General features: G+C 38.3%; 1 protein-coding gene and 1 long non-coding RNA gene across 5 annotated transcripts in view; one reads left to right on the top strand and one right to left on the bottom strand.

Annotated features, from left to right (window-relative positions):
* The first annotated feature begins 5,535 nt into the window (after positions 1-5,535).
* On the top strand, positions 5,536-6,200 carry LOC134298277 (uncharacterized). Its single transcript, XR_010005276.1, has 2 exons — positions 5,536-5,596; positions 5,731-6,200. It is a non-coding gene; the product is annotated as an uncharacterized LOC134298277 (long non-coding RNA).
* A 3,623-nt stretch (positions 6,201-9,823) lies between these two features.
* The window catches only part of slc24a3 (solute carrier family 24 member 3), a 274,995-nt gene continuing 262,842 nt past the window's right edge, over positions 9,824-21,976 (bottom strand). For all 4 annotated transcript variants that reach the window (XM_016993093.2, XM_062977908.1, XM_062977909.1 and 1 more), the window contains exon 17: positions 9,824-20,973. In XM_016993093.2, the coding sequence (XP_016848582.1) occupies positions 20,824-20,973 (150 nt within the window). In that variant the 3' untranslated portion in view covers positions 9,824-20,823. The remainder of the gene's footprint in view (positions 20,974-21,976) is intronic.

The following is a 21,976-nucleotide window of genomic DNA, read 5'->3' as shown; positions in this document are numbered from 1 at the left end:
TGGCGTTACATGCAGTCATGCCGTCCACATGACCTTGGAGGTGTCTACAGACAATGCTGGCTCTTTGGCTTAGAAATAGAGATGAGCACCAACCCCCAAGAGTCGGACACAACTAGGTTTAATGTCAGGGGAAAACCTTTACCTTATCTATAGCCCCTCTAAGGTATTTATTTATTTACTTTATTTACAGCATTTATATTCCGCCCTTCTCGCCCTGAAGGGGACTCAGGGCGGATCACATTACACATATAGGCAAGCATTCAATGCCTTTTAACATAGAACAAAGCCAAGACAAACATAGGCTCCGAGCGGGCCTTGAACTCATGACCTTCTGGTCAGAGTGATTCATTGCAGTGATTCATTGCAGCTGCTCTCCAGCCTGCGCCACAGCCTGAGGTATGTTCGTAGACATACTGTGAAAACAGGAAAACATTAATAATAGTCAAATCTATTGAAATGAATTGTTTCCACTGGAAGTGGCTATAAATTGCCTTGAAACACCTAGAAAATTCATAGAGAAGTATTATGTTTCCATGCTCAGAAACGCTATGGTGCTGTACCCATGAGTACAGGGTTCATACCATGTCTAAACTTGGCATGAGCAACCAGATCCTCAATTTGGCTTTTGTAACGGCTTTGTTAAAATGCAGCCTTATACATTTCTATTCAGGCGTAGGACCCACTGAGGTATTACCAAAGAATTGTATATGGAATTATATGATTGGTTGTTTTTTCTAGCATAAAATGAGATAGAGCCAAAGACGTTTTGGACTCTGTCTCCTCAGTATGAACACAAGGACTCATTTTAACTAATGTCTTCCTGAAGATGCTGACTCCATACCTCACAAACCAACATTCAAGAAATGTGTGAGAATCAGTTAAGATTTTGGAAATATCTTTCTCTCATTTGGAAACTTACTAAATGCTACATATGTACGAGGGTTGAATGAAAAGTAATGCCTCCACCTTGGTAACTCCTCAACAGATGGCAGTACTGGTATGCGGCAGGTACTGGCTTGTTCAGTAGACTCTCCTCTACAGTTCCATTTGGTGGGAAGCCTTAGCATTGAATGGTTGTGTTGTTAAAAGTGCGAAGTATGGAACCCTGCACAGACAGTCAGTCAGTCAATGCGTGCAATCATTGTGCAATCATTGAATTCTTGACAACCGAAGGTGTCACCCCAAAGGAGATTCATCAGAGAATGCAAGCTGTTTATGGTGATTGTGTTGATGTGAGTACTGTGCATTGTTGGGCGAGTAAGTTTAAAGATGTTGAAGTGGGAACATCTGACTTGTGTGACAAAGAGTTGGATGTCCTGTGACAACAACCACTGAGTTTCACAAGCAAAAGGTTGACAGATTGATTCAGGACGATCGTTGTATCACTCAGAGAGAAATTTCAAGCATAATTGGCATTTCACAAGAACGTGTGGGTCACATTATTACTTTGCTTGGCTATCGGAAGATCTGTGCATGAAGGGTACTGTGAGACGCTGGTTGTGGAATCAGAGTCTCGACTTCTTCCATGACAGCTTCAAAAATTTGTTCATTGTTGGCAGAAATGTATCCAATTGTCTGGTGATTATGTGGGAAAATGAACAGTGGTAGTTAAAGAGCACATTCTAAGGATTATTTCTGCGTTTGATTTATTAAAATATTCCCATCCAAACCCAAGTAACAAAGGTGGAGGCATTACATTTCATTCAATCCTTGTACATTTGCTTTATACCAATGTGTAAATGTGATATTTTCTTCAAGAGTTTTCAGAAGGCCATAGGTCTTCAAACTCAATAACTGCAGAATAAATACGGGTGGGATTCATAGCCTGTGTTCGTTTAAAATTTCGCCACCATTAAAAAATAGTTTCTGATAAAGTGTCTTCACATTTTGTTACATTCTGAAGTGTTATCATTTTGTGTGCATTTTAAAACTGCTGAGTAGGTAAAACTCTTTACATTCACAAATGCTGTATTGTAGCCAGAGACATCACTAGAATCAAATGACAGAATATTGAAATCACTATTTTTTCTGTAATGTTCAGGTACAATTATACTGTATAGTTGTTTATAGTTGTAACACCTTTAAAAACAAAGTTATACAGAGTTTTGATTTCATGTTATCGGTAAACAGAGAAATGCATGCTTTGGTAAAATTTGTAACTCAGACAAGCCACTGGAACAGCTATGAAGGTTAGAAACACTCTACAAAAATCTGTAAAAACAAATATTCAAAGAAAACCCAGAACTCATAAATATTTGTACAAGTACAACAAAATCATTTAAACATTTTTTTAAATTAACAATTTTATTTCCACCTGTATCCCTTAACATTTCAAAATCATTTTAGGAAAGTGTTTACTCAATAAAGCATTCATAATAACAAACATCCAATGATTTGTTTCAGCTGGAAAGTGCTGGCTATTATACATTAAAAGTTATTTTACACTTTGTGTGCACTATCATGTTTATACGTATTGTTATCTACAGTATTCCTGATAACATAAAACAACATTGAATCAGTTTATATTTAAAAAGCTTATTCAACTCGCTATTTGATTTTCGATGTGGACCTGCGTATTATATTTATTGCTGTGCTTCTGGAAATGTAGAAGCAAGGAACAAACTAGATTAGGTAGAAGTCATCCTGTAATAGGTGTAAAAGGTTTTTCTCTTAGCTTTTTAAAAGTGGGGGCCCTTCTACACAGCTGTATAAAATACACAGTATTGGCTTTGAACTGGATTATATGGCAGTATAGACTAAGATAGAGCCCTGGTGGCGAAGTGTGTTAAAGCATTGAGCTGCTGAACTACCAGACCAAAAAGTCCCAGGTTCAAACCCTGGGAGCGGAGTGAGCGGCCGCTGTTAGCTCCAGCTCCTGCCAACCTAGCAGTTTGAAAACTTGCCAATGTGAGTAGATAAATAGGTACTGCTCCGGCAGGAAGGTAACGGCGCTCCATGCAGTCATGCTGGCCACATGATCTTGGAAGTGTCTACGGACAACGCTGGCTCTTCGGCTTAAAAATGGAGATGAGCACCAACTCACAGAGTCAGACATGACTGGACTTAACGTCAGGGGAAACCTTTACCTTTAGACTAAGATAATCCAGTTCAAAGCAGATAATGTGGATTTTATGCTTTGATAACCTGGATTATCTGGCCGTGTAGAAGGGGCCAGGGACAAAGAATTTAGGAACTGCATTCCACAGTATTCTCACTAGAAGCCAAGATAACTAAACTGAAATAAACAAAGGATTTCCCTAGGCAGGAAGCAGCCAGATTTTGAAGCTGCAAGGCCACTTAATGCTAATCAAGGTGGCCAATTGCAACGTTCATATGTGCCTCCAGCAGACAAGAGTTCTTTCTCCTACCCTGGACTTTCCACAGATATATAAACTCCACTTGCCTAGTTTCTAACAGACCTCACAACTTCTGAGGATGCCTGCCATAGATGTAGGTGAAAAGTCAGGAGATAATGCTTCTGGAACATGCCCAGACAGCCCAGAAAACTCACAGCATCCCAAATGGAGACTGTTGTACTTTGGACATATCATGGCATGATGTGAGTAGAAGACGGTCAGGAAAGAGGAATACTACATTACAGGCGGATAGATTCAATCCAGGAAGCCATGATCCTGAGTTTGCAAGACTCAGTTGCTGACCTGGGATCATAGTGGCCTCTCATTTATAGTAATGTCATAAGTTGAAGTCAATGATGAGTAACAGCATCAACAACAATTAAATAATATACAACAATGCCATACAGCATATGTGGCCCATCAAAGCAAGCATGATTTACAAATAAATTGATCATTTTTCTGTGTTACAGAGTTCATGGAGACACAAAAATATGTGGGTACATGAGTGTGTGTTTGCTTTGAAGGCTCACAAGTCTGCTTAAAAACTTCGCTTTGTCATAGTGCCCATTAACACAGCCATATAACCCAGAATATCAAGGCAGAAAATCCCACAGTATCTGCTTTGAACTGGGTTATCTGAGTCCACATTGCCATATAGTCCAGTTCAAAGTGAAGACCTGGCTTTGTGAACAAGCGTTTAATGAATAAGTTCTGTTGGCTTCAACGCAGTCTGGATTAAGGTTCATGTATAAGGTTTTGCAGATGAATGGTTTAAGTAATTTGCATTTTTTGTTTTACATTTATTTATTATATATTGCTAATCTGTTTAATTGTTTTAATTGCCCATGTTTTAATCCTTTGCATTGTTTATTGGCATCAAATTCTGCCGGATTGTGAGCTGCCTTGAGTCCCTTCGGGTGAGAAGGGTGGGATAGAAATGATGGAAATAAATAAATAAAGAAAATAAAGCAGAAAATGTGGGATTTTTTCTCAGCTGTGTGGAAGGGGCCATAGATGCAAAAACATATATTTTCCTTTCCATCTTTCTATGGCTGGATTTTGTAGGGAGCATATATGAGAGCCAATCCTAAAGCTTTACAACTAATATTGGTTTGACCCATCTCCAACATTATCTGAAGCTGCAAAAAGACCTGAGTTATATTTTAATGTCCGATGATGTTTCCAAAGAGCTGTTTGAACATTTTTTATAATCAATACAATAATTTTAGCTGAGTTTTAAAAACCAAGTGGAAAAGAACATACCGTAACTTGTTCAGATAACTGAACTGGCATACTTTTCTGTAATGTTTTCCGACCAATTATTCCTGCTTCAGGACTCTTCACCATCTCAAAAGAGTCCCAGTTCTCCTGTGCTAGATCAATCTCCACTTACAGTTCTCTTAGGTCCTTTCCACACAGCTAAATAAAATCCGACATTATCTGCTTTGAACTGGAATATATGGCAGTGTGGACTCAGATAACCCAATTCAAAGCAAATATTGTGGGATTTTCTGCTTTGATATTCTGGGTTATATGACTGTGTGGAAGGGCCCTTAGAGCTAAATGCTTCTGGGGACACAGAAGAAGGATGCACAGATGATTACTTTGTTATGCAATATGCTTCCCACCATCTGGCTTCCAGCAGTATACCGTCTTTGTACATAAGAACGAGATAACCTTTAGCTCTGAAAGCCAGATGCTCGGGGCACCAAATTTGGGACTGCAATGCATTGCTGGCTATGGCTTCTGCAACTGAAGTAAAAAAAATAATATTGGTGAATCAGTTTCCTGATCTTCTGGCCTATCTCAATGCGACTTTAATGGCATTCATTACTGATGATCATCCTTTGTTAACTGTCATCAAGTTATATGTTATATGTTATATGTAGGGATGACCTCTAGGGCATTAGAACACGGATACAAGAACACAAATCCAGAATCAGGAATGGATGCACAGACTCTACTCTATACACACATTTTCAAGAAAAAGCTCATTCTGATGAGAGTTTTAAGTTCTTTGTGATAGAGAAGGTAAAACCCATTGGAGACAATAAAAGGCTTCTTCTACAAAGGGAGTCTTTCTGGACCTTTAAATTAAACTCTGTATTCCCCAAAGGACTGAATGATAGGATTGATTTCACCTGTTATCTTTAGTGAATTGAGTATTTCAGTTTACCATGCAAGCCATAGGGCACTTGCAACTTGAGAAAAAACACAGAGCCCTGCAAGAGTAACGACGTGTAAGTCAATTGTATTTTTGTAAACTCTTTTATGTACTAGATTAAGAATTGGAAAACATATGGGGTGTTTATACATATCTATTTTGGTATAACCATCATAGTTACTATTAGTATGTACCTATGTTTATGTTTAGAAATTGACTACATTGAAAAGCCTTGAACTGAAGCAGGACCAAGCAAGTAATTAAGATTAAAGAGACAGCAATAAATCCACAACATACCGCAGAAGATTCTGAGAATCTCAGTAAGAAGAAAAATACCATACATCAAAAGACTATTTAAGACCTTACATAAATAACAACAACCTGAAGAAGGACTTCCCGAAACGAGGCAGTGTACCCGGGATTACTTGTTGTTGCATAGTTTTGTTCTACATACACACAACACCTGTGGACTGTTTTCCGTTGAGTTTGATGTATGCTTTACTTTATAGGTTACTCAATAAGGTTGTATAATTGTATATATACCATAATTGTGGACTGTTTTCAGTTGGAGGTTTATGTGTGTTTTGCTTTATATGTTTCACAATAAGTTAGTACCCGGTTGGGACTGTAAAGAAAATACTCTATATACTAGCATACCACAATACACACGCTAAAACCTACACGAGAGTATATACATTTAAGTTGTTGTTTTTCTAATATATATATATATATATATATATATATATATATATATATATACCATTCTTATGGCCTTTGACTTATGACAACCCTATGAAATAGTGACCTCTAGGATTCCTTGTTAGCATAAGGTCTTGATCATATCTGTGGCTTCCTTGATCAAATCTGCCCATATGTAATGCACTTTTCCTGCTGCCTATAACTTTATCAAAGATATTACTCTCCACAATTTTTGTTAATCCCATTTTTATAGCCCTCTAAATTATAAGCTGTCAACCATGTTCCATTCCATTTTGTAGACTCAAGATGAGAAAGTGTGGGCTGACACATGTTAACTCACAACTAATTCCCATTGGGTTTAATCAGGCTTGATCTCTAATAAGTATGCTTAGAATTACAGTTCAAGGTTAGGGTTGTTGTGTGTTTTCCAGGATGTATGCCTGGAAAACACACAACAACCCTGTTATTCCAGCCATGAAAGCCTTTGACAACACAGTTCAAGGTTAATTTCTAAAACTTTTGGAAATGGTAACAGCCACCTTTACTGAAACCAGGATGTAATTCTTCTTGAAAGATGCAATTTTCTTCTTGAAAGAAGCAATGAATAATTTTAGTAATAATTTTTCACACTGGAAAATATCTGTGAAAACCACACAATTCAGGATGCTTTCTGTACAAAATTCACACAAGATTATTTTGCACAGTCCACAGCCTTTTTCTGTGCAGAAAAAAATGCATGTTCTGCACTGAAAATGTTGTCTTCAACAATAAAATCAGTTTTCTATGCAAATCAACCATATGGAAAATTTGTGCAGAATAATTACAATTTTTAGTTCAGGAAACAGCTTTGTTGTGCAAGAAAGTATTTCTGCACAGATAATGCCGTTTCCTATAGATTCTCATTGGTCCAGGATTGTTTCAACCTTTTAAACAAATATTCCTACCATCCCCAATGACGGTGGTTCTCAACCTGTTCCCAGGTGTTTTGGCCTACAGTTCCCAAAATCCTAGCGTTTACCAGCTGTTAGGATTTCTGGGAGTTGAAGGCCAAAACATCTGGGGACCCATAGGTTGAGAACCACTGCCCAATGATTTCAAGTACTCTCAAAAGCGAATGAACATTGACTGAAATCCAAATTGGTATTTAAATATTATAAATGTACACTGATTTACCTAGGTGGGGATATCAGAATATCAATATTGTGGAACTCATTGTGCACCAACAAACTTGGCTGGGTAATATCTCATTGTGCAATGGAGGATTGGTAATAGCTGTCTCCACAATTCCATTGATTCCAGAGGTAAATTGAAAATACAGGGGTTAGGGGCTCCATGAAAGTGAAAAACTGAAAATAAAGAAGTTATTTTTTTTAACCGGAGAGCTCACCTCTCTGGGAATTTCTAGGTCTTCCAACATGACTGTATGGTTGACTTCCACTGACCATAACATTGCACTTGAGGAGCTAGAGATTTCTTAAGAGTTATTCTCTCCAGAAATCTCTAAAACTTGCTGCATGATCAGAGGAAGTTGACCATAGAGTCACACTAGAAGAATGAAAGATTCCTAGAGATAATATTTGAATCAAATGTATTAATAACCAAAACCACAAAAGTCAAAACCGCAAATGTGGGCTGACGACTGCAGTTATGCACCATCTAAGAGTGTCCACCTGTATGGGCAGAATTCTGCTGACGTAACTGTGAGCTGAATATAGACTTTATCTAATGCCCCCAAAGGATGATGACATGTGTAATATAAATGATATGTGTGTAAAACACCAACAGAATGCCAACTATAGTTTGTTACCCATGTAAGTCCACAGTCCACTAAGAGGCATTCCTGGGTAAATTCCACTCAAATGTTTAAGATCTGGATAAGAACACACATTATTCCTCTAAGATAGTGTTTTCAACCAGTGGGTCCCCAGATGTTTTGACCTTCAACTCCCAGAAATCCTAACAGCTGGTAAACTGGCTGGGATTTCTGGAGTTGTAGGCCAAAACACCTGGGGACCCACAGGTTGAGAACCACTCCTCTGAGGTATCTCTCATTCCTTTCAGTGAAGCTTGCATGGGAGAACTTCCCAGTGGAATGTATGCCACATGTCTAATCCTTTGCTTCTCTTTACGACATGACCATATTGAAAATATACTATGGAAAATTCTAATTCACACAGTTGTGAGGACTAAGCACTCTTCCAGTAATTATTGTTAAACTCCAACATGTCTGTAACTCCATTTTCCAAAGTGGAGAAATTTCCAGACTTTCATTTTGAAGGATACTTTCATGTGAGGATTAAAATACACAGCTACTCCTCACACAGTAGAAGCTGCAGATGCAAATGGCAGTAAGCAGTGGAACAGCCATATGAACACTGAATCCCATTCTGGGAGAACGGCAGGGTATAAATCCAATCTGAAAAGTGAAAATATGTTTGTATATATGTGGCTATGTTTGTATGTGGAAAACATATCTAGAGAGCACTGTGATTCCCACCAATGATGGATCTGGACCAAACTTGGCACACCTACCCACCATGACCTACTTGACATAGTGGAGCTTTTCTGTGGGAGATGGGGGGAGAAGAAAAGACCCTGGATAATGGAAGCTGTAATTCACCCACATCCAGAGAGTACAGTGAACTCCACTGACGATTGATCTGAACCAAACTTGGCACACCTGCCCATCATGAGCAACTTTACTTAATGGCGGTTTTTTTTGGGGGGGTGTGTGTGTGCCCTGGATGATGGGAATTGTAGTTTACCCACATCCAGAGAGCAATGTGAACCCAACCAACAATGGATCTGGACCAAATTTGGTACACATACCCACCATGATATACATTACATGCTGGACTTTTTTTTCCTTGAGGGGGGAGTACTGACCTTGGATGATGGGAGCTGTAGTTCACTGACATCCAGAGTACTGTGAACTCTACTGATGATGGATCTAAACCAAACTCAGCACACATGCCCATCATGAGCAACGTTACATATTGGTGGTTTTTTGGGGGTGGGGATTGCCCTGGATGATGCGAGTTGTAGTTTACCCACATCTGGAGAACAATGTGAACCCAACCAATGATGGATCTGGACCAAACTTGGCACGCATACCTATTATGACCCATTTTATGTACTGGTGTGGTTTGAGGGCAATGACAGATGATGGGAGTTGTAGTTTACCCACATTCTTATGCATTTTCTAATTGGTTTTAATAAAACCCAAATCCAAGCAAAAACTTTTTCTAACAGAGTTTATAGAAACTTTAAATTAATAAGTAAATAAAATAGAATTTTAAAGAGCATCTTGCTTTGAGTGTTGCTTACTTGTGTATTGCCACAAATGTGCATTTTCTGTATGTGTGTGTGGAGAAATCGACCAAACCTTAGTCAAATAATCTGTATGTAGAAAATATCCTTTTTTCTATGTGGGAAAGAACAAACTTCTGCCATATTTTAGGTCATTCAAGGATGTCAAGACATCTTCATTATTATGAATATTGTACAGATCCTCTTGATCAATCTAACTGCAATCTGCAAATGCATTACATACTGTCATTTTGAGATCTGATTTCAGAAAACATAGATAAATAATGGCTCTGAAAACATTCTACTATTTCTTTTATTTTTTCTCATTTATTGAAACACCAGGGTTCACAAGAAAGGGTCTGTTGGGATGGAGAAAAGTGACCCCTTGGTGCCTTTTATCAACACATGCATGCACACATGACAGTACTACCAAAACCTGAGCCATTAGTACCTTGTGCTGCTTATTTAAAAAACAAAATAAAAACATAGATTGAGAACCAGAAAGAGGTACAATCAATATGCACCATACAGAGGTGTCAGCTTTAAGCTGTGTGTGTATAAGTTATTTAGTATATATGAGTAAATCAAATAGCAATACAATAGATTTTGGGGGGATCGGTTGACACATTTGATGCCAAAGGCCATACAATAGATTATTTTCAACAGTTCAGAAGTTGGCACATATGATACTAAAAGCCACAGTCCAGCAGAAAAATTATCCGGCACAACGGCCATGACAATAAATGTTTACACACTTAGCATTTCATTGGTGCTTGTGCAGGACGTCTTCCTGGCACATTGTGTTTGGTGTATTTGTGGGGCTTTGATACAGGAAAGCACAAAAGCAGATGGCTCAGAGTGGTGTTCTCATAGAAGAACTAAAGCGTATGCTCCAATTCATTATCCGTTTACATATCCTTTCACAATAAGGATTGCTTCCCTGATACAAGACCTACATTCTCAGTTAAAAATAAATAAAATAAATACACGAATCATTGTCCAGACCACTGCACACAAATTAAATCTTTCCTTATAACCAAAGAAAGAAATTTCAATTTAGCAATGACACTAGTTTTAAAAAATACTACAAAAGTTACAAAGCTAACATATGCTCAACTAGAACTGATACATTATACCCATCTCTGGCATACTGTATTTCCATTGACTCTTGATACAAATACGAAAAATGAGCAATTCTCATATTTTATACTTCTAAACATGAGAAATTGTTTTTAAGTTGTTGGCAACCGTTATCAGCTCAGCAGCAGCCATAACCAGCTTGTTTTCTGTTCAGATGGCAGCCAGCTACCAAGGCATAGGGAGGCAGTACTGGGGCTTCATATAATACAAAGGGTGTAAGGTACAAAGCTGAATATAAATCTATGCTTCTTAATTTTAAAAAAATAAGGACAGAAATATGTCCAACTATCTATGTGTACAATTGGTTTGCTTTAAATATAATTTAGTGCAGGATGTCCACTATTCAAGAGCGCCTAAGTACTTTTGGAATGCAGTTATCAAACCAGGTTAGCAATAGTCGGTGTATATATATCTTTCATCCTTTCTTCTAAAAAAAGGGGCAGTCCTCATTTTGCGTACCAAAAAGGTCCGATATGATTTAGGTAAAGCAGATCACTTTTTTTTCCCTAGTGCAAAGTCCACTTCAAAAATGCTGTCTTCTCCTTTGGGAAACTTAATATTGTAAAAGTTCAAAATATACAGTCACGTATTTCCTAGCTACCAGTTGATATGTAAACTATTTGTTTTCTGAAAGAAACAAATAGACTAATTCCATCTGTTCCGCACTATTCTGTACATTCTAAAACTACCTCCTAGCATGCAATTACAGTGTAAGACAAAACATTAGTAGACATGGAAGAAGACCAAACAGAAAGACACAGACTGTGGCGCCAAAAGCTTGTGCTTACGCTACAGTAAAACACATCCACCTACAAGCAAGGAGCCACAAGAACAAAGGGGCATCTGCGGTCAAGAGAGCCCCGGCAATATAATTCAGATTATATACAAGGAGGGACTTACAAGACAAGGCAATGAAACAGGGGAGGAAATTGAGCCCTCCTCTTTTTCCCCAACCTGATCCCTCACTCTGTATTCCTCTTAAAGTTTAGATCAGTGCAAAAGCTTGCTCTCATCCTTTGCCCTTCCTCAGATGACCATCAAATCCAGTGCATAAATGATACCAATATGGCATTGAATACATATAGGAAAAGTTAGGAATTGTTGAGTTCCGTGTGTTTAAATGGGACTGAAGTCTCCCTGACACACAGTGGAATGAAGGGAGAATAAAATGATAGGATGTTAATCAAGGTGGCCAATTGCAACATTCACACTTGCCTCAAACAGACAAGAGTTCTTTCTCCCAACCTGGACCTTCCACAGATATATAAACCACACTTGCCTAGTTGCCAACAGACCTTGCAACCTCTGAGGATGCCTGCCATAGATGTGGATGAAACGTCAAGAGAGAATGCTTCAGGAACATACAGCCTGGAAAACTCACAGCAACCCTGTGCCACTTTTGTCTGTAGAAGAGGGTTAAGAAAACACAAACTTCCCTGAAGGTAGAAAACTAAGTCAGCAAGGGATAAGGTGTACAGTAACTCTCTCTAATGTGCTAGGGGTTTTGGGCTCATCCATGTGTTGCACATCTGCAGGGTAAAGCATTTTGTATATTGAATGTGGAACCAATGTAAAAGTGGATTTTCCTATTTATTTCTGTGATCAGGATGGGGCAGTGGGGACCACTTCATGCATGGTCCTCTTTGCATGTATGGAGCTCCAAGAAAATCAATACACAACTTTGTGTATGTAGAAGACTGCGTGATTAACCCAGTAAAGTAACATTATTGCTTAGTATCACATTTGATATTATATCTCAAACAAATACAAACATTATAAGGCTAAATACAAAGCTTTTCTAAATCACTAAAATATGAGGACCTCCCTGACTGAATTCTGCATATTAATAGGGCTTCGTAACACAGTGGGATCATTTAAAAAATCTAGCTAAAAGTCATATTTTAGCATTGTTAGTCACATTGCTAAGTTATAAAAGGAAATGGTTCATTTTAAAAGAGACTGTTCCTGAGACTGGCCTAAGTAAGAACTTTCAATTAATTTTAATATTTTAGTATTACTGTGTTACTTTTTTAAAAAGTACAAGGAGACAGTGTGGAAGAAGAGCCCCTATTTTGCAAGATAAGTGTATGCTTAATTCATCCTAGGTTAGGTAGGTACCCTAAAAATATGAATGACAAAAGGAATCAAAGGGTTGACTTAAATTGTAGCACACGAGCATCTGTTCTATTCAACTACACCTTAGAATGGCAATCAAGCATCTTGACAAGAAATACATCTCTCTTGCAAGAGTAGGAAGAAGATGCATCAAGTAAGTCCACAGGAACCTCAAGCACCGCCTTCACACAAATAGCTGTTCAAACGTACTCAAGAAGAGAGCAGGAGGCATAACCATCATCACCATAGTGCTACTATACGGAGAAGAAATTCAGTATACAGTAGCTCTTAGGTATCCACTGTGCTTTGGTTCCAGTACCCCCATGTGGATACCAGTCTATGGATGCTCAAGTCTCATTATAGTAAAATAATGTCAATTATTTTTCCTAAAATGTTTGAGCTGTGGTTGGTTGAATCAGTGGATGCTGAACTCATGGATATGGTGAGCTGACTGCATTTTTATTCAGCACTGGGTACTTAGAACATGGGCTACATTGTCAAATGTTGCCATAAAAATATAGGGAGGCATGCTGAAAGGGAACAAAGATCTATCTAATCCACCATTGTGTCTGGTTGGAAGCCCACCAGCAGATGCTTGGGCACACTGCTTTTAGTCCTGGAGGTGGCGTATTGCCATCCTAGCCAGATCCAACTGATAACTCCATCCTTTTCCATGATGTTATCCAAAGCCCTTTTAAAACTATTTATTCTGATAGCCACTGTGCTTCTCGTCTTGCCTTTTTTGCACTATGTTCTACTGTGTCCTACACTTTGGGTTCCCCTTTGTCTTTTCCTGCAGGCTCTAATATATTGCCTGGTCTCTTCCAGATTTCCATTGGGAAGATTATGCCAACAGTTTCTTTCAACAAAATATCTGAGGTCAGCTTTAAGACTCTTTAAACAGATACTTTAAAACTAGCTTACTTTAGACTTTTTTAAAAAGTGAGGACTACCATTCCCATGCACACCATCATGCCATGAATAAAAATGCTAATGGAAAAGTGTTTCATAAGTAGTTTGTGATATGACTTGTTGAGCTGATGCTTCTACTGCAAAAAAGGAATGCTAATGGGACTTCATGGAGCTACATGCAGCCAGGCTCTTTATGGGCCTGCCTTGCTGAAAGACAAAGCAAAGGGTAAGAAGATTTTACTTCAGAAAAGAGAGTAGATCTCTCCTCTGCCTTACCTCATTAGATGTTTCTGACACATATGACTTAACCGGCATAATGAGGAGTACCCAATTCACCTTATCCATGTGCATATCTTGTTGTAAGCATGCATACTTCATGTATGAAAGGGGTAGATACCTGCAGAACATAACCATGGCTTCTGGCTTGCTCTAGCACATCAACTAGTAGTAACTGTTGGTCTATAGTATATGACTTGTAACTGTAACTTGGAGAGTACTAAATATTGATTTGTGTCTTCCTGATTCTTGCTTTGTCCCCCCTCCTATACTATATTCCATTTGTAAGAAGAAAAGGTAATTCCCATATCCTATGAATTAGCAAGAGACATATACTTTAAATCTTTTTTGTAGGGTGGATTTTATTTTGGGGACAATCTTGTACATTACTCAAAATGTTTGGGACCAGGAAGGAACATTTGGAATTTTAATTTTTGGTATACCTGTATTTGCATATACATATATAGTGAGCTATTTTGGAGATGGAAGCAAAGTCTAAATGTGAAATTTAGTTATGTTTCATATATAGCTCATACAGATAACCAAAAGGCTAGGATCTTACTGAATTAAACCAGTGACACAATGGGCTACAATGTGAGTAGTATGGAATTTCCACTGCTTCCAGGAGTTCTATGGGCAGAATTCACATTTTCTCAGTGGTAAGGCTCACATGCATCATGGCACCCTGTCACTAGACCATCAGGCCTTTTGCTCTGCTGGCATTCAAGAGGATCTTGGCCTCAGACTCAGCCTAACATATCTAATTCTTGTTGATGCATGTTTTCAACTCATTTTTGGCTTATGGTAAAGCTAAGATGAACTATCACAAAGTTTTCTCAGCAAGATTTGTTCAGAAGGGATTGGCTTTTGGATTCCACTGAAGTTGAGGGAGTATGACTTGTCCAAGGTTATCTAGTGTTTTTCAATGGCCTAATGGGGAATTGAACCCTGGCCTCCTGGAGTCCTAATTCAGCATGCCACACTGGATCTAAGGCAGTAGTTCTCAACTTGTGGGTCCCTAGGTGTTTTGGCCTACAACTCCCAGAATTCCTAGCCAATTTATCAGCTCTTAGGATTTCTGAGAGTTGAACGCCAAAACATCTGGGGACTCACAGGTTGAGAACTATTGATCTAAAGTATCTAACACGGGGTTAAGTATACAGGCATTTAATATTTTTCCCCAATATGTATGAGGAATGCTTTGAACAAGGAGGAAAGGATTCACATATACAGTATACTAAGCAATACTTATTGTTAATAATCTCATGAAAGTTGTCTAGTGAAGCAATTTAATGCTGACTCATGTGTCAATTGTCCCTAGGGTTTTTAATCATATGATACAGTATACTTCTCATGTAGGACTGTGGAAATGCTGAAAAATATATTGACAATGTTATATAACTTCTTTGCTTTCGTGGTTAACTGTGAACCACCAACTACTAATTCCTTTCCGGTTTTGTGACATATCAAACATATTTGTACCACAGGGCCATTGTCACTGACATACAAACTAGTACTTCCCACACAAAGAACACATTTAGTAGAAAATGGCCTAATCCAGCACAAACCACAGAAGACAAAGGAAACAGAAACAAAAGTACAAGGAAGGAGAGTGTATCAGCTAGCTTCCACATACATGATAATGGGTATTTGTATCAGGAATGGCAGTTCTTCATGACACTTATCCAGGTCACACTGAGATTCTGAAGCCTTACTGTTCCAAGTCCCATATAAGGAGAGAGGGATTTGTATGTTAGAGAGTCACTATTTTCCAAATTTGTTTTTATCAACTCAGATAGTAGGTGGAAGAGACCATTTGAATTGTATCTAAGATAAAACCCTCTGTAAGTATAAAACTGACACACCAGAGACAGAACATGTGAGGGCTGGAGGCTTCAAGCTCTTGTGCACCGTAAGAATTGATGCTATTTGCTTATGTTAGGGAATTTACATGATAGGAGCTTCAGATTCCTACCCCCCTCCAAAAAATCTTAACTCTTAGGTCCCCTATACATTGTCATATAATCCAGATTATCAAGGTAAATAATCCAGATTATCTCTTTTGAACTGGATTATATGAGTCTACACTGCCATATAATTAAAGTTGAAGTAGATAATCTGGATTTTATATGACAGTGTAGAAGGAGCCTAAGAAGTTTGAAGTTAGTATAATTCCTTTCTTATCCCTAAAATAAGCAATGGCAGTTGCATCCATTTACATAATAATTGGCTTTCTCCCGCTCTTCCTCTCTATTGGAGACAAAGAACACTGGAAAAGGTGAAAGTAGTTGATGAGAACCCCCATGTTTAATTGTGTATGTCTATGTGCCTTCAACTTGTCTACTGACTTATTGCAACATCATGAATTTCATGGGGATTTCTTAACTGCACAAATCTTAAATCTCGTCTACCCCCAAAGGTACAAAGAAAACATTCTACTAAAAATGTGTCAAATGGAAAGTTTCAAAAGTTCTTGAGTTCCTTTTTTGGGGGGTGACAAATAACATCTAAGAGGAAATGTAGGAAAAAATGCTTTATATGACATTATTTTTACCTGTCTACCTTTGGAGGCAATGTGATTCCATGTCAATAGATGTTTAGTATTTTAAAGTTTGTTTTAGAAACACATTACAGTATTTGAATTAAAACTGCATTCAACTCGGTGATTCCTTGATTTTTATTTTGTGAGCAAAGATAATTTGCACATCAAGGAAAAAAACCTCAGTTCAAATTAAACTTACTGTGTTATTCACTCTTTGGGGGGAAAGAAATAGCAAAAATGGTTATTAAAAATTTACAAAAACAGAAGTATCAAAAATAATGGCAATGAAATCACGTTAATATTTGGCTCGTTCCTATATACATTTCATTCATCTGAATAGGACACCTAATAGTCTCAAACTTGTAACCTAAATGGTGGATGACACAGAATATCTAATGCCAAATTAGTGTTCATACAATCATTCAGGAAGTGGTCATAAAAATGTTCCCGCCACTTCCACCTCTGAAACGGAGAAGAGGAAAGAACTGTACACGTCTCTTAAGCACTTGGGAGAACATTATGATAATCTCACTGAACTGTGTCTTTCAAAGGTACCACAGTTAACTGAGAAACAAAACTACCACTTCTAAGTTATTCACCTATATTCCCCCAGTATTTTCAATATTTTTAAAATGAAGTAGGGATCGGGGTTATCCTCAAAACTATCCGTATCAGGAGTAAGAGCCAAACAACAATCATTTCTGCATATTCAGAATACAGATCGCAGCGATGCACACATATTGTGTGAATATTTAGAGCCATCTAAATGTCTGAAATCAGGTATATATTGTGTCAATTTCCATAAAGTGAATCCAACATGAATGATTGCCAAAAACTACAGCCTACATTGCACTCTGCGAGGATTCCATACAGCTATAAGTGTATAGCTATGGCTGTATGGAAATTGTTTATTGGGGCATAGGTCCCCATTACACCATAGAATAACTGTGTTATATTCCACTTTAGTTGCCAAGGCAACATCCCATGAAATCCTGGGGTTAGCAATTTATGGAGGGTCATCTAGAAGTATCAGCCTTCTAGTGCCTCACCAAAGTACAAACCATTCCAGAATTCTATAGAATGTTGTCAAGATAATTTAAATTAATAATAGTCTAAGAGTCTTCTTCAAAACCAGAGGGGACCCTGTTGTGAAATAACAGACTAACTGAAATCCAGGTTTTGTACAGAGCCTGGTAGCCTTCTGCACTGTTGCCTTATCTATGACAGAAACTCTCCTTATTGCTTCTCAGGCTCTAGCTCTGGCAGGGCACACCAGAGATGCTGGGTTAGAGAACACACCCTTTTGATGTAAATTCAGGTATGGCTTGTCAACCCTCTTACTCAAACCCCCAACTTAATCAAATTGGCTCAGTTCCCTGACTTGCTCTCATAGTGCATACTTGCCAAGCTAGCAATGCACTCAATGCTACATTGACACCTATTATTCGACTTCCCTCCAACATGAAAGGTCTTTTTGATGCAGTTAATATGGTATAGTGCCATGGGTAGATAAAGGCTATTTCACAGAAATAGATCCAACTGGCTCCATTGGAGCTGCCCTACAAATCCTCAAAAGAGACTGTGATTCATCACATCCTAGTGTGAATTTCTTTTCCAAATATGATCTATTGTGCAATCACGGTAGTAATCTAGAAGATTTAAAATATATCTCTGAGCGTTGAAATTATATACTGAGTCGCAACTATTACTTGACTTCATTAAAAACTTCATTAAGAAGGTATGAGAGAGATGTCAAAACCAATGCCTTTCTAACTGTGTTTTGGGAAATCCTGTTTTTTCAGGAGCATATTGGCTGAAGATGAGAAGATGAGTAATATACAAACTTATTATCACAACTAATCTTCCCCTTCAAACGACAAGAGCCATGATGGGTGGGGGGTGGGGGGATGAACCCCTTCTCACACTCACACCACGGTCCATTGATGAGTCCTAGATCTGTTTCTGTGGACACTCTCACATAAAGCCAAAAAGCCTGGTGGTTAATTCCCTATGTGTGACGTAAAACAGGCTTTGGAATTTGCAACACACATTTAGACAGACAGACAGACAAACAGAAGACTGAAGGGGGGGGGGTGAACCAACTTTTTCTTTCTCCGTTAAACTATACTGAACTGTACTGTGTTAGCTGTATACCAGCCATGAGTATAACTGACCAAAGGTACAAGAAAAACTACATCTACTGACTGCTCATTGTGGACATCCTAAGAGAAAGCAAGGTGCTGTGATAAAGGGAAATTGTAGATTAGAAAATTTTATTTAACACTATTTATCCCAAGGAAATTCATTTTGAAATAATCATACGGAAAAGTGCAAATTGGTGGGTCAATAGATGTGAATATAAGTGTGTGCAGAAAAGCTTGCTTCTCTATTAATAATGATCTTTGTAAGTTACAGATAAAATATAAGTCAAACATTTGTCTGGGGGATATCCCTCATTACAAATAAAATGTACACATCATTTTAAACAGAAATGTCAAGTGTTTCACGTGAACAACCAGGGATGCACAGTTCTGCTAACTATGCAAGTGAGACGTTGATGGCTATTTCTCCTGAGGTGTAATGCTTTTGTAATATGAACAGAATATATCACACCAAATCACAATAGGATGCAATGGGACACTGAATGGCATTTTTTTCCACTGCCATCTTAACTACTTAATACCCAGCAACCTCCAAAAAGACACAGACAAGTTTAAAGCAACTTTGTCTCAAGAGAACACAATCCACTGAGAAGGGATCCCAACATTAAGCTTCCAGAGCAGTGGTTGTCAACCTGTGGGTCCCCAGATGTTTTGGCCTTCAACTCACAAAATCCTAACAGCTGGTAAACTGGCTGGGGTTTTTGGGAGTTGTAGGCCAAAACACATAGGGACCCACAAGTTGTGTCTTAAGAACCACTGCTCCAGAGGAAAAGTTCTCAGTAAATTGAGTCGCAGTCTTTTGGAAGAAGGGAATAAAACCTACCCAGGTCCAGTGTATCCTCTGCAGAGTGGCAAAGAGTAACCTCAGCAATAATATCTGTGCAAAATATGCCTTTCAAAAACCAGTGTCTACAACTATTTGTTAAAATGTGTGCCATGTGATGATGTCTTCCTCTCAATGAATAAGGTGACTTGAAATGCCCTGCCCACCCTGTTCTCTGTCTCATGTACACTGAGAACCAGCCTGGTGATTCAGGAGGATGGCTTTTGATTTGGACCCCCAACTGTTTGGTTCAAACCTTAGCTTAGTCCTAGATGAATTCACTGGCCTTTGGCACATCATTCTCCTTCAACCTCAACTCCCCCATTCAAAATATATTCTCTATGGGAATGTTAGGACTTACCTCTCAGGATTGTTTCCGGGACAAACAAGGTAAGGGGTCATAAAATATTTTTCAATCTAAAAGTGCTGTGTAAACTATAAATATTGAGAAACCACAAGAGGTCAGTCCTGTCCAGACTTTGTGCCTGGCTTTGCATTTCAAATTCAAATTACTGACTGTTAAAACCAGGACGCCACTTCATTAACCTTCCAGGGCTGGTAAATCTAAAACTATTGCTCGGAAATACAACAAACAAGTTAGCAATAAAATTGTTTTGTTTAAGAAAAGAACATGGCAGCATTATTATTCAGCTGTATAGTCTTCATTCAGTTAGAGGTCCTCTCACATCTCACTGAGTGATACATTACTTCTGGTAAGGAAGCTGTTTTGCACTGTCGCCATGATTTCTTTCCAAAGTACAAGGTCCATTTCTATTAACAAGTACCTGGAACTCATTTCCCATAGTGCCATTTGTGGCTTTTGGATCATCCCATGAAATTGAGTATTCAGAAAAATAAGGAAGCTGCAAGATAGCTTGTTTGGGAAAAAGGAATAAAACCGATTCCTTCTCTTTTCCTCAGAAAGCACCCAACACAATGTACCTTCTTCTTTGTATCCTAGCTATAGTCTCAGTTCATAAATTAGATTAGTCTTCAATCAAATAAGTTAAAAAAGAAAAAAAATGTAGTTCAGCTTCTCTAGCTCAGTGCCAGATAGAAGTTAATTTACTTAGACTGCCAACCATGGTTCAGAGTGTCTGAGTTTGTAAATCTTCACATCAACGCAGGAGGTTTCCAAGTTTGTGCCTGTATGTGTGAAGGGGCGGCTTAGAAGCTAAACCAAGACAGGAAGAGGAGCTGATGAACAGTGAGGAGGTGTACTTCACGGCCTTCATGGGGCACCTCTTCCTGCTTGGAGATGCCAGCCATGTTTCATATTGCACAGGTAAAGAAGGACGTCGCCTCTCAGCAGTCTGTCCATGAGATCAGTGATCTCTGCACATGGGCAAATTCACGAAAGTGAAGACATTAAATTCTGTCAAGATGGAGAAACACAAGAAGATGCCATAGAGGGAAAGGCACACAAACCCCAGCTTCTTATCCAGCTTCCATTTATTCAAATGGACACCGAAAACCTACAAATAGACAAGAAGATATTATTTTCTATAAGCATATACAAGGATTTTCATAAATAAAGCTAAAACGGGTCTAAATTTATATTTGGGCCACTATGAACTTTCCTCTATCAATATGGATGAATGGACTTCATACAATTAATGTAGTTTGACATCACTTTAATGGTCATGGCTCAATGCTATGGAATCCTAGGAGTTGTAGTTTTACGAAGTCTTTAGCCTTCTGTTCCAATAAATGCTGACACCTCACCAAACTACAATTTCCATGATTCTTCAGCACTGAGCCATGGCAGTTAAATTCAGCAACGTAAATGCATCCATAATTTCTTTCCCTTCAGCCCAACTATCTAGTACAGGTTTGAGATTCACGTGGACTGCAACTCCCATCAGTTCTAGAAAGCATAACTGATAATGGGTAATGCTAGGAGTTGTGAGTCAACAACAAACGGAAGGCCTCATAATCTAGTTATTTCTATTCTCATAATCATTTGTTAGACCAGACTCCTTTGAGTAATGGAAATGTTCAGGTAAATCAAACAGAACAAAACAAGAGTAAGTCGTGATTTCAAATGTTATAACTAAAAAAACAAAGACAGGAAAGCAACAGCATATACCGGTAGTATAAAATGATAATTGTTTATCACTACAAAAAGAGAGAAAAGTAACTAGAAAGAAATATTATTATTAATAAATTTTCCACTGATCAGAACTGCTAAATATACTACTCCTGACCACATACCTCAGGTTTGTCTGATCTTATATTAACAAAGGTTTTATATAAATCAGTTGTTCCCAACCTATTTTGACCAGGGACCACTTGACCAGAGCCCACTTTGACCAGGGACTGCTCTCCAACATTAGTACCAAGAGGGTTATTAATCAGTTTTGGTCAACTTCGGTTTGGTTATTTGGGTGCTGATTCAGAAAATTGCATTGGACAGGCTACATCAGCTCTAGTTTCTGATACAGAACATATGCATCCAGTAGTTGCCATCTGCTTGCC

Source organism: Anolis carolinensis, chromosome 4 (genome assembly GCF_035594765.1).
Source record: "Anolis carolinensis isolate JA03-04 chromosome 4, rAnoCar3.1.pri, whole genome shotgun sequence".
Taxonomy (NCBI): domain Eukaryota; kingdom Metazoa; phylum Chordata; class Lepidosauria; order Squamata; family Dactyloidae; genus Anolis; species Anolis carolinensis.
This window is presented reverse-complemented; position numbering and strand designations above follow the sequence as displayed.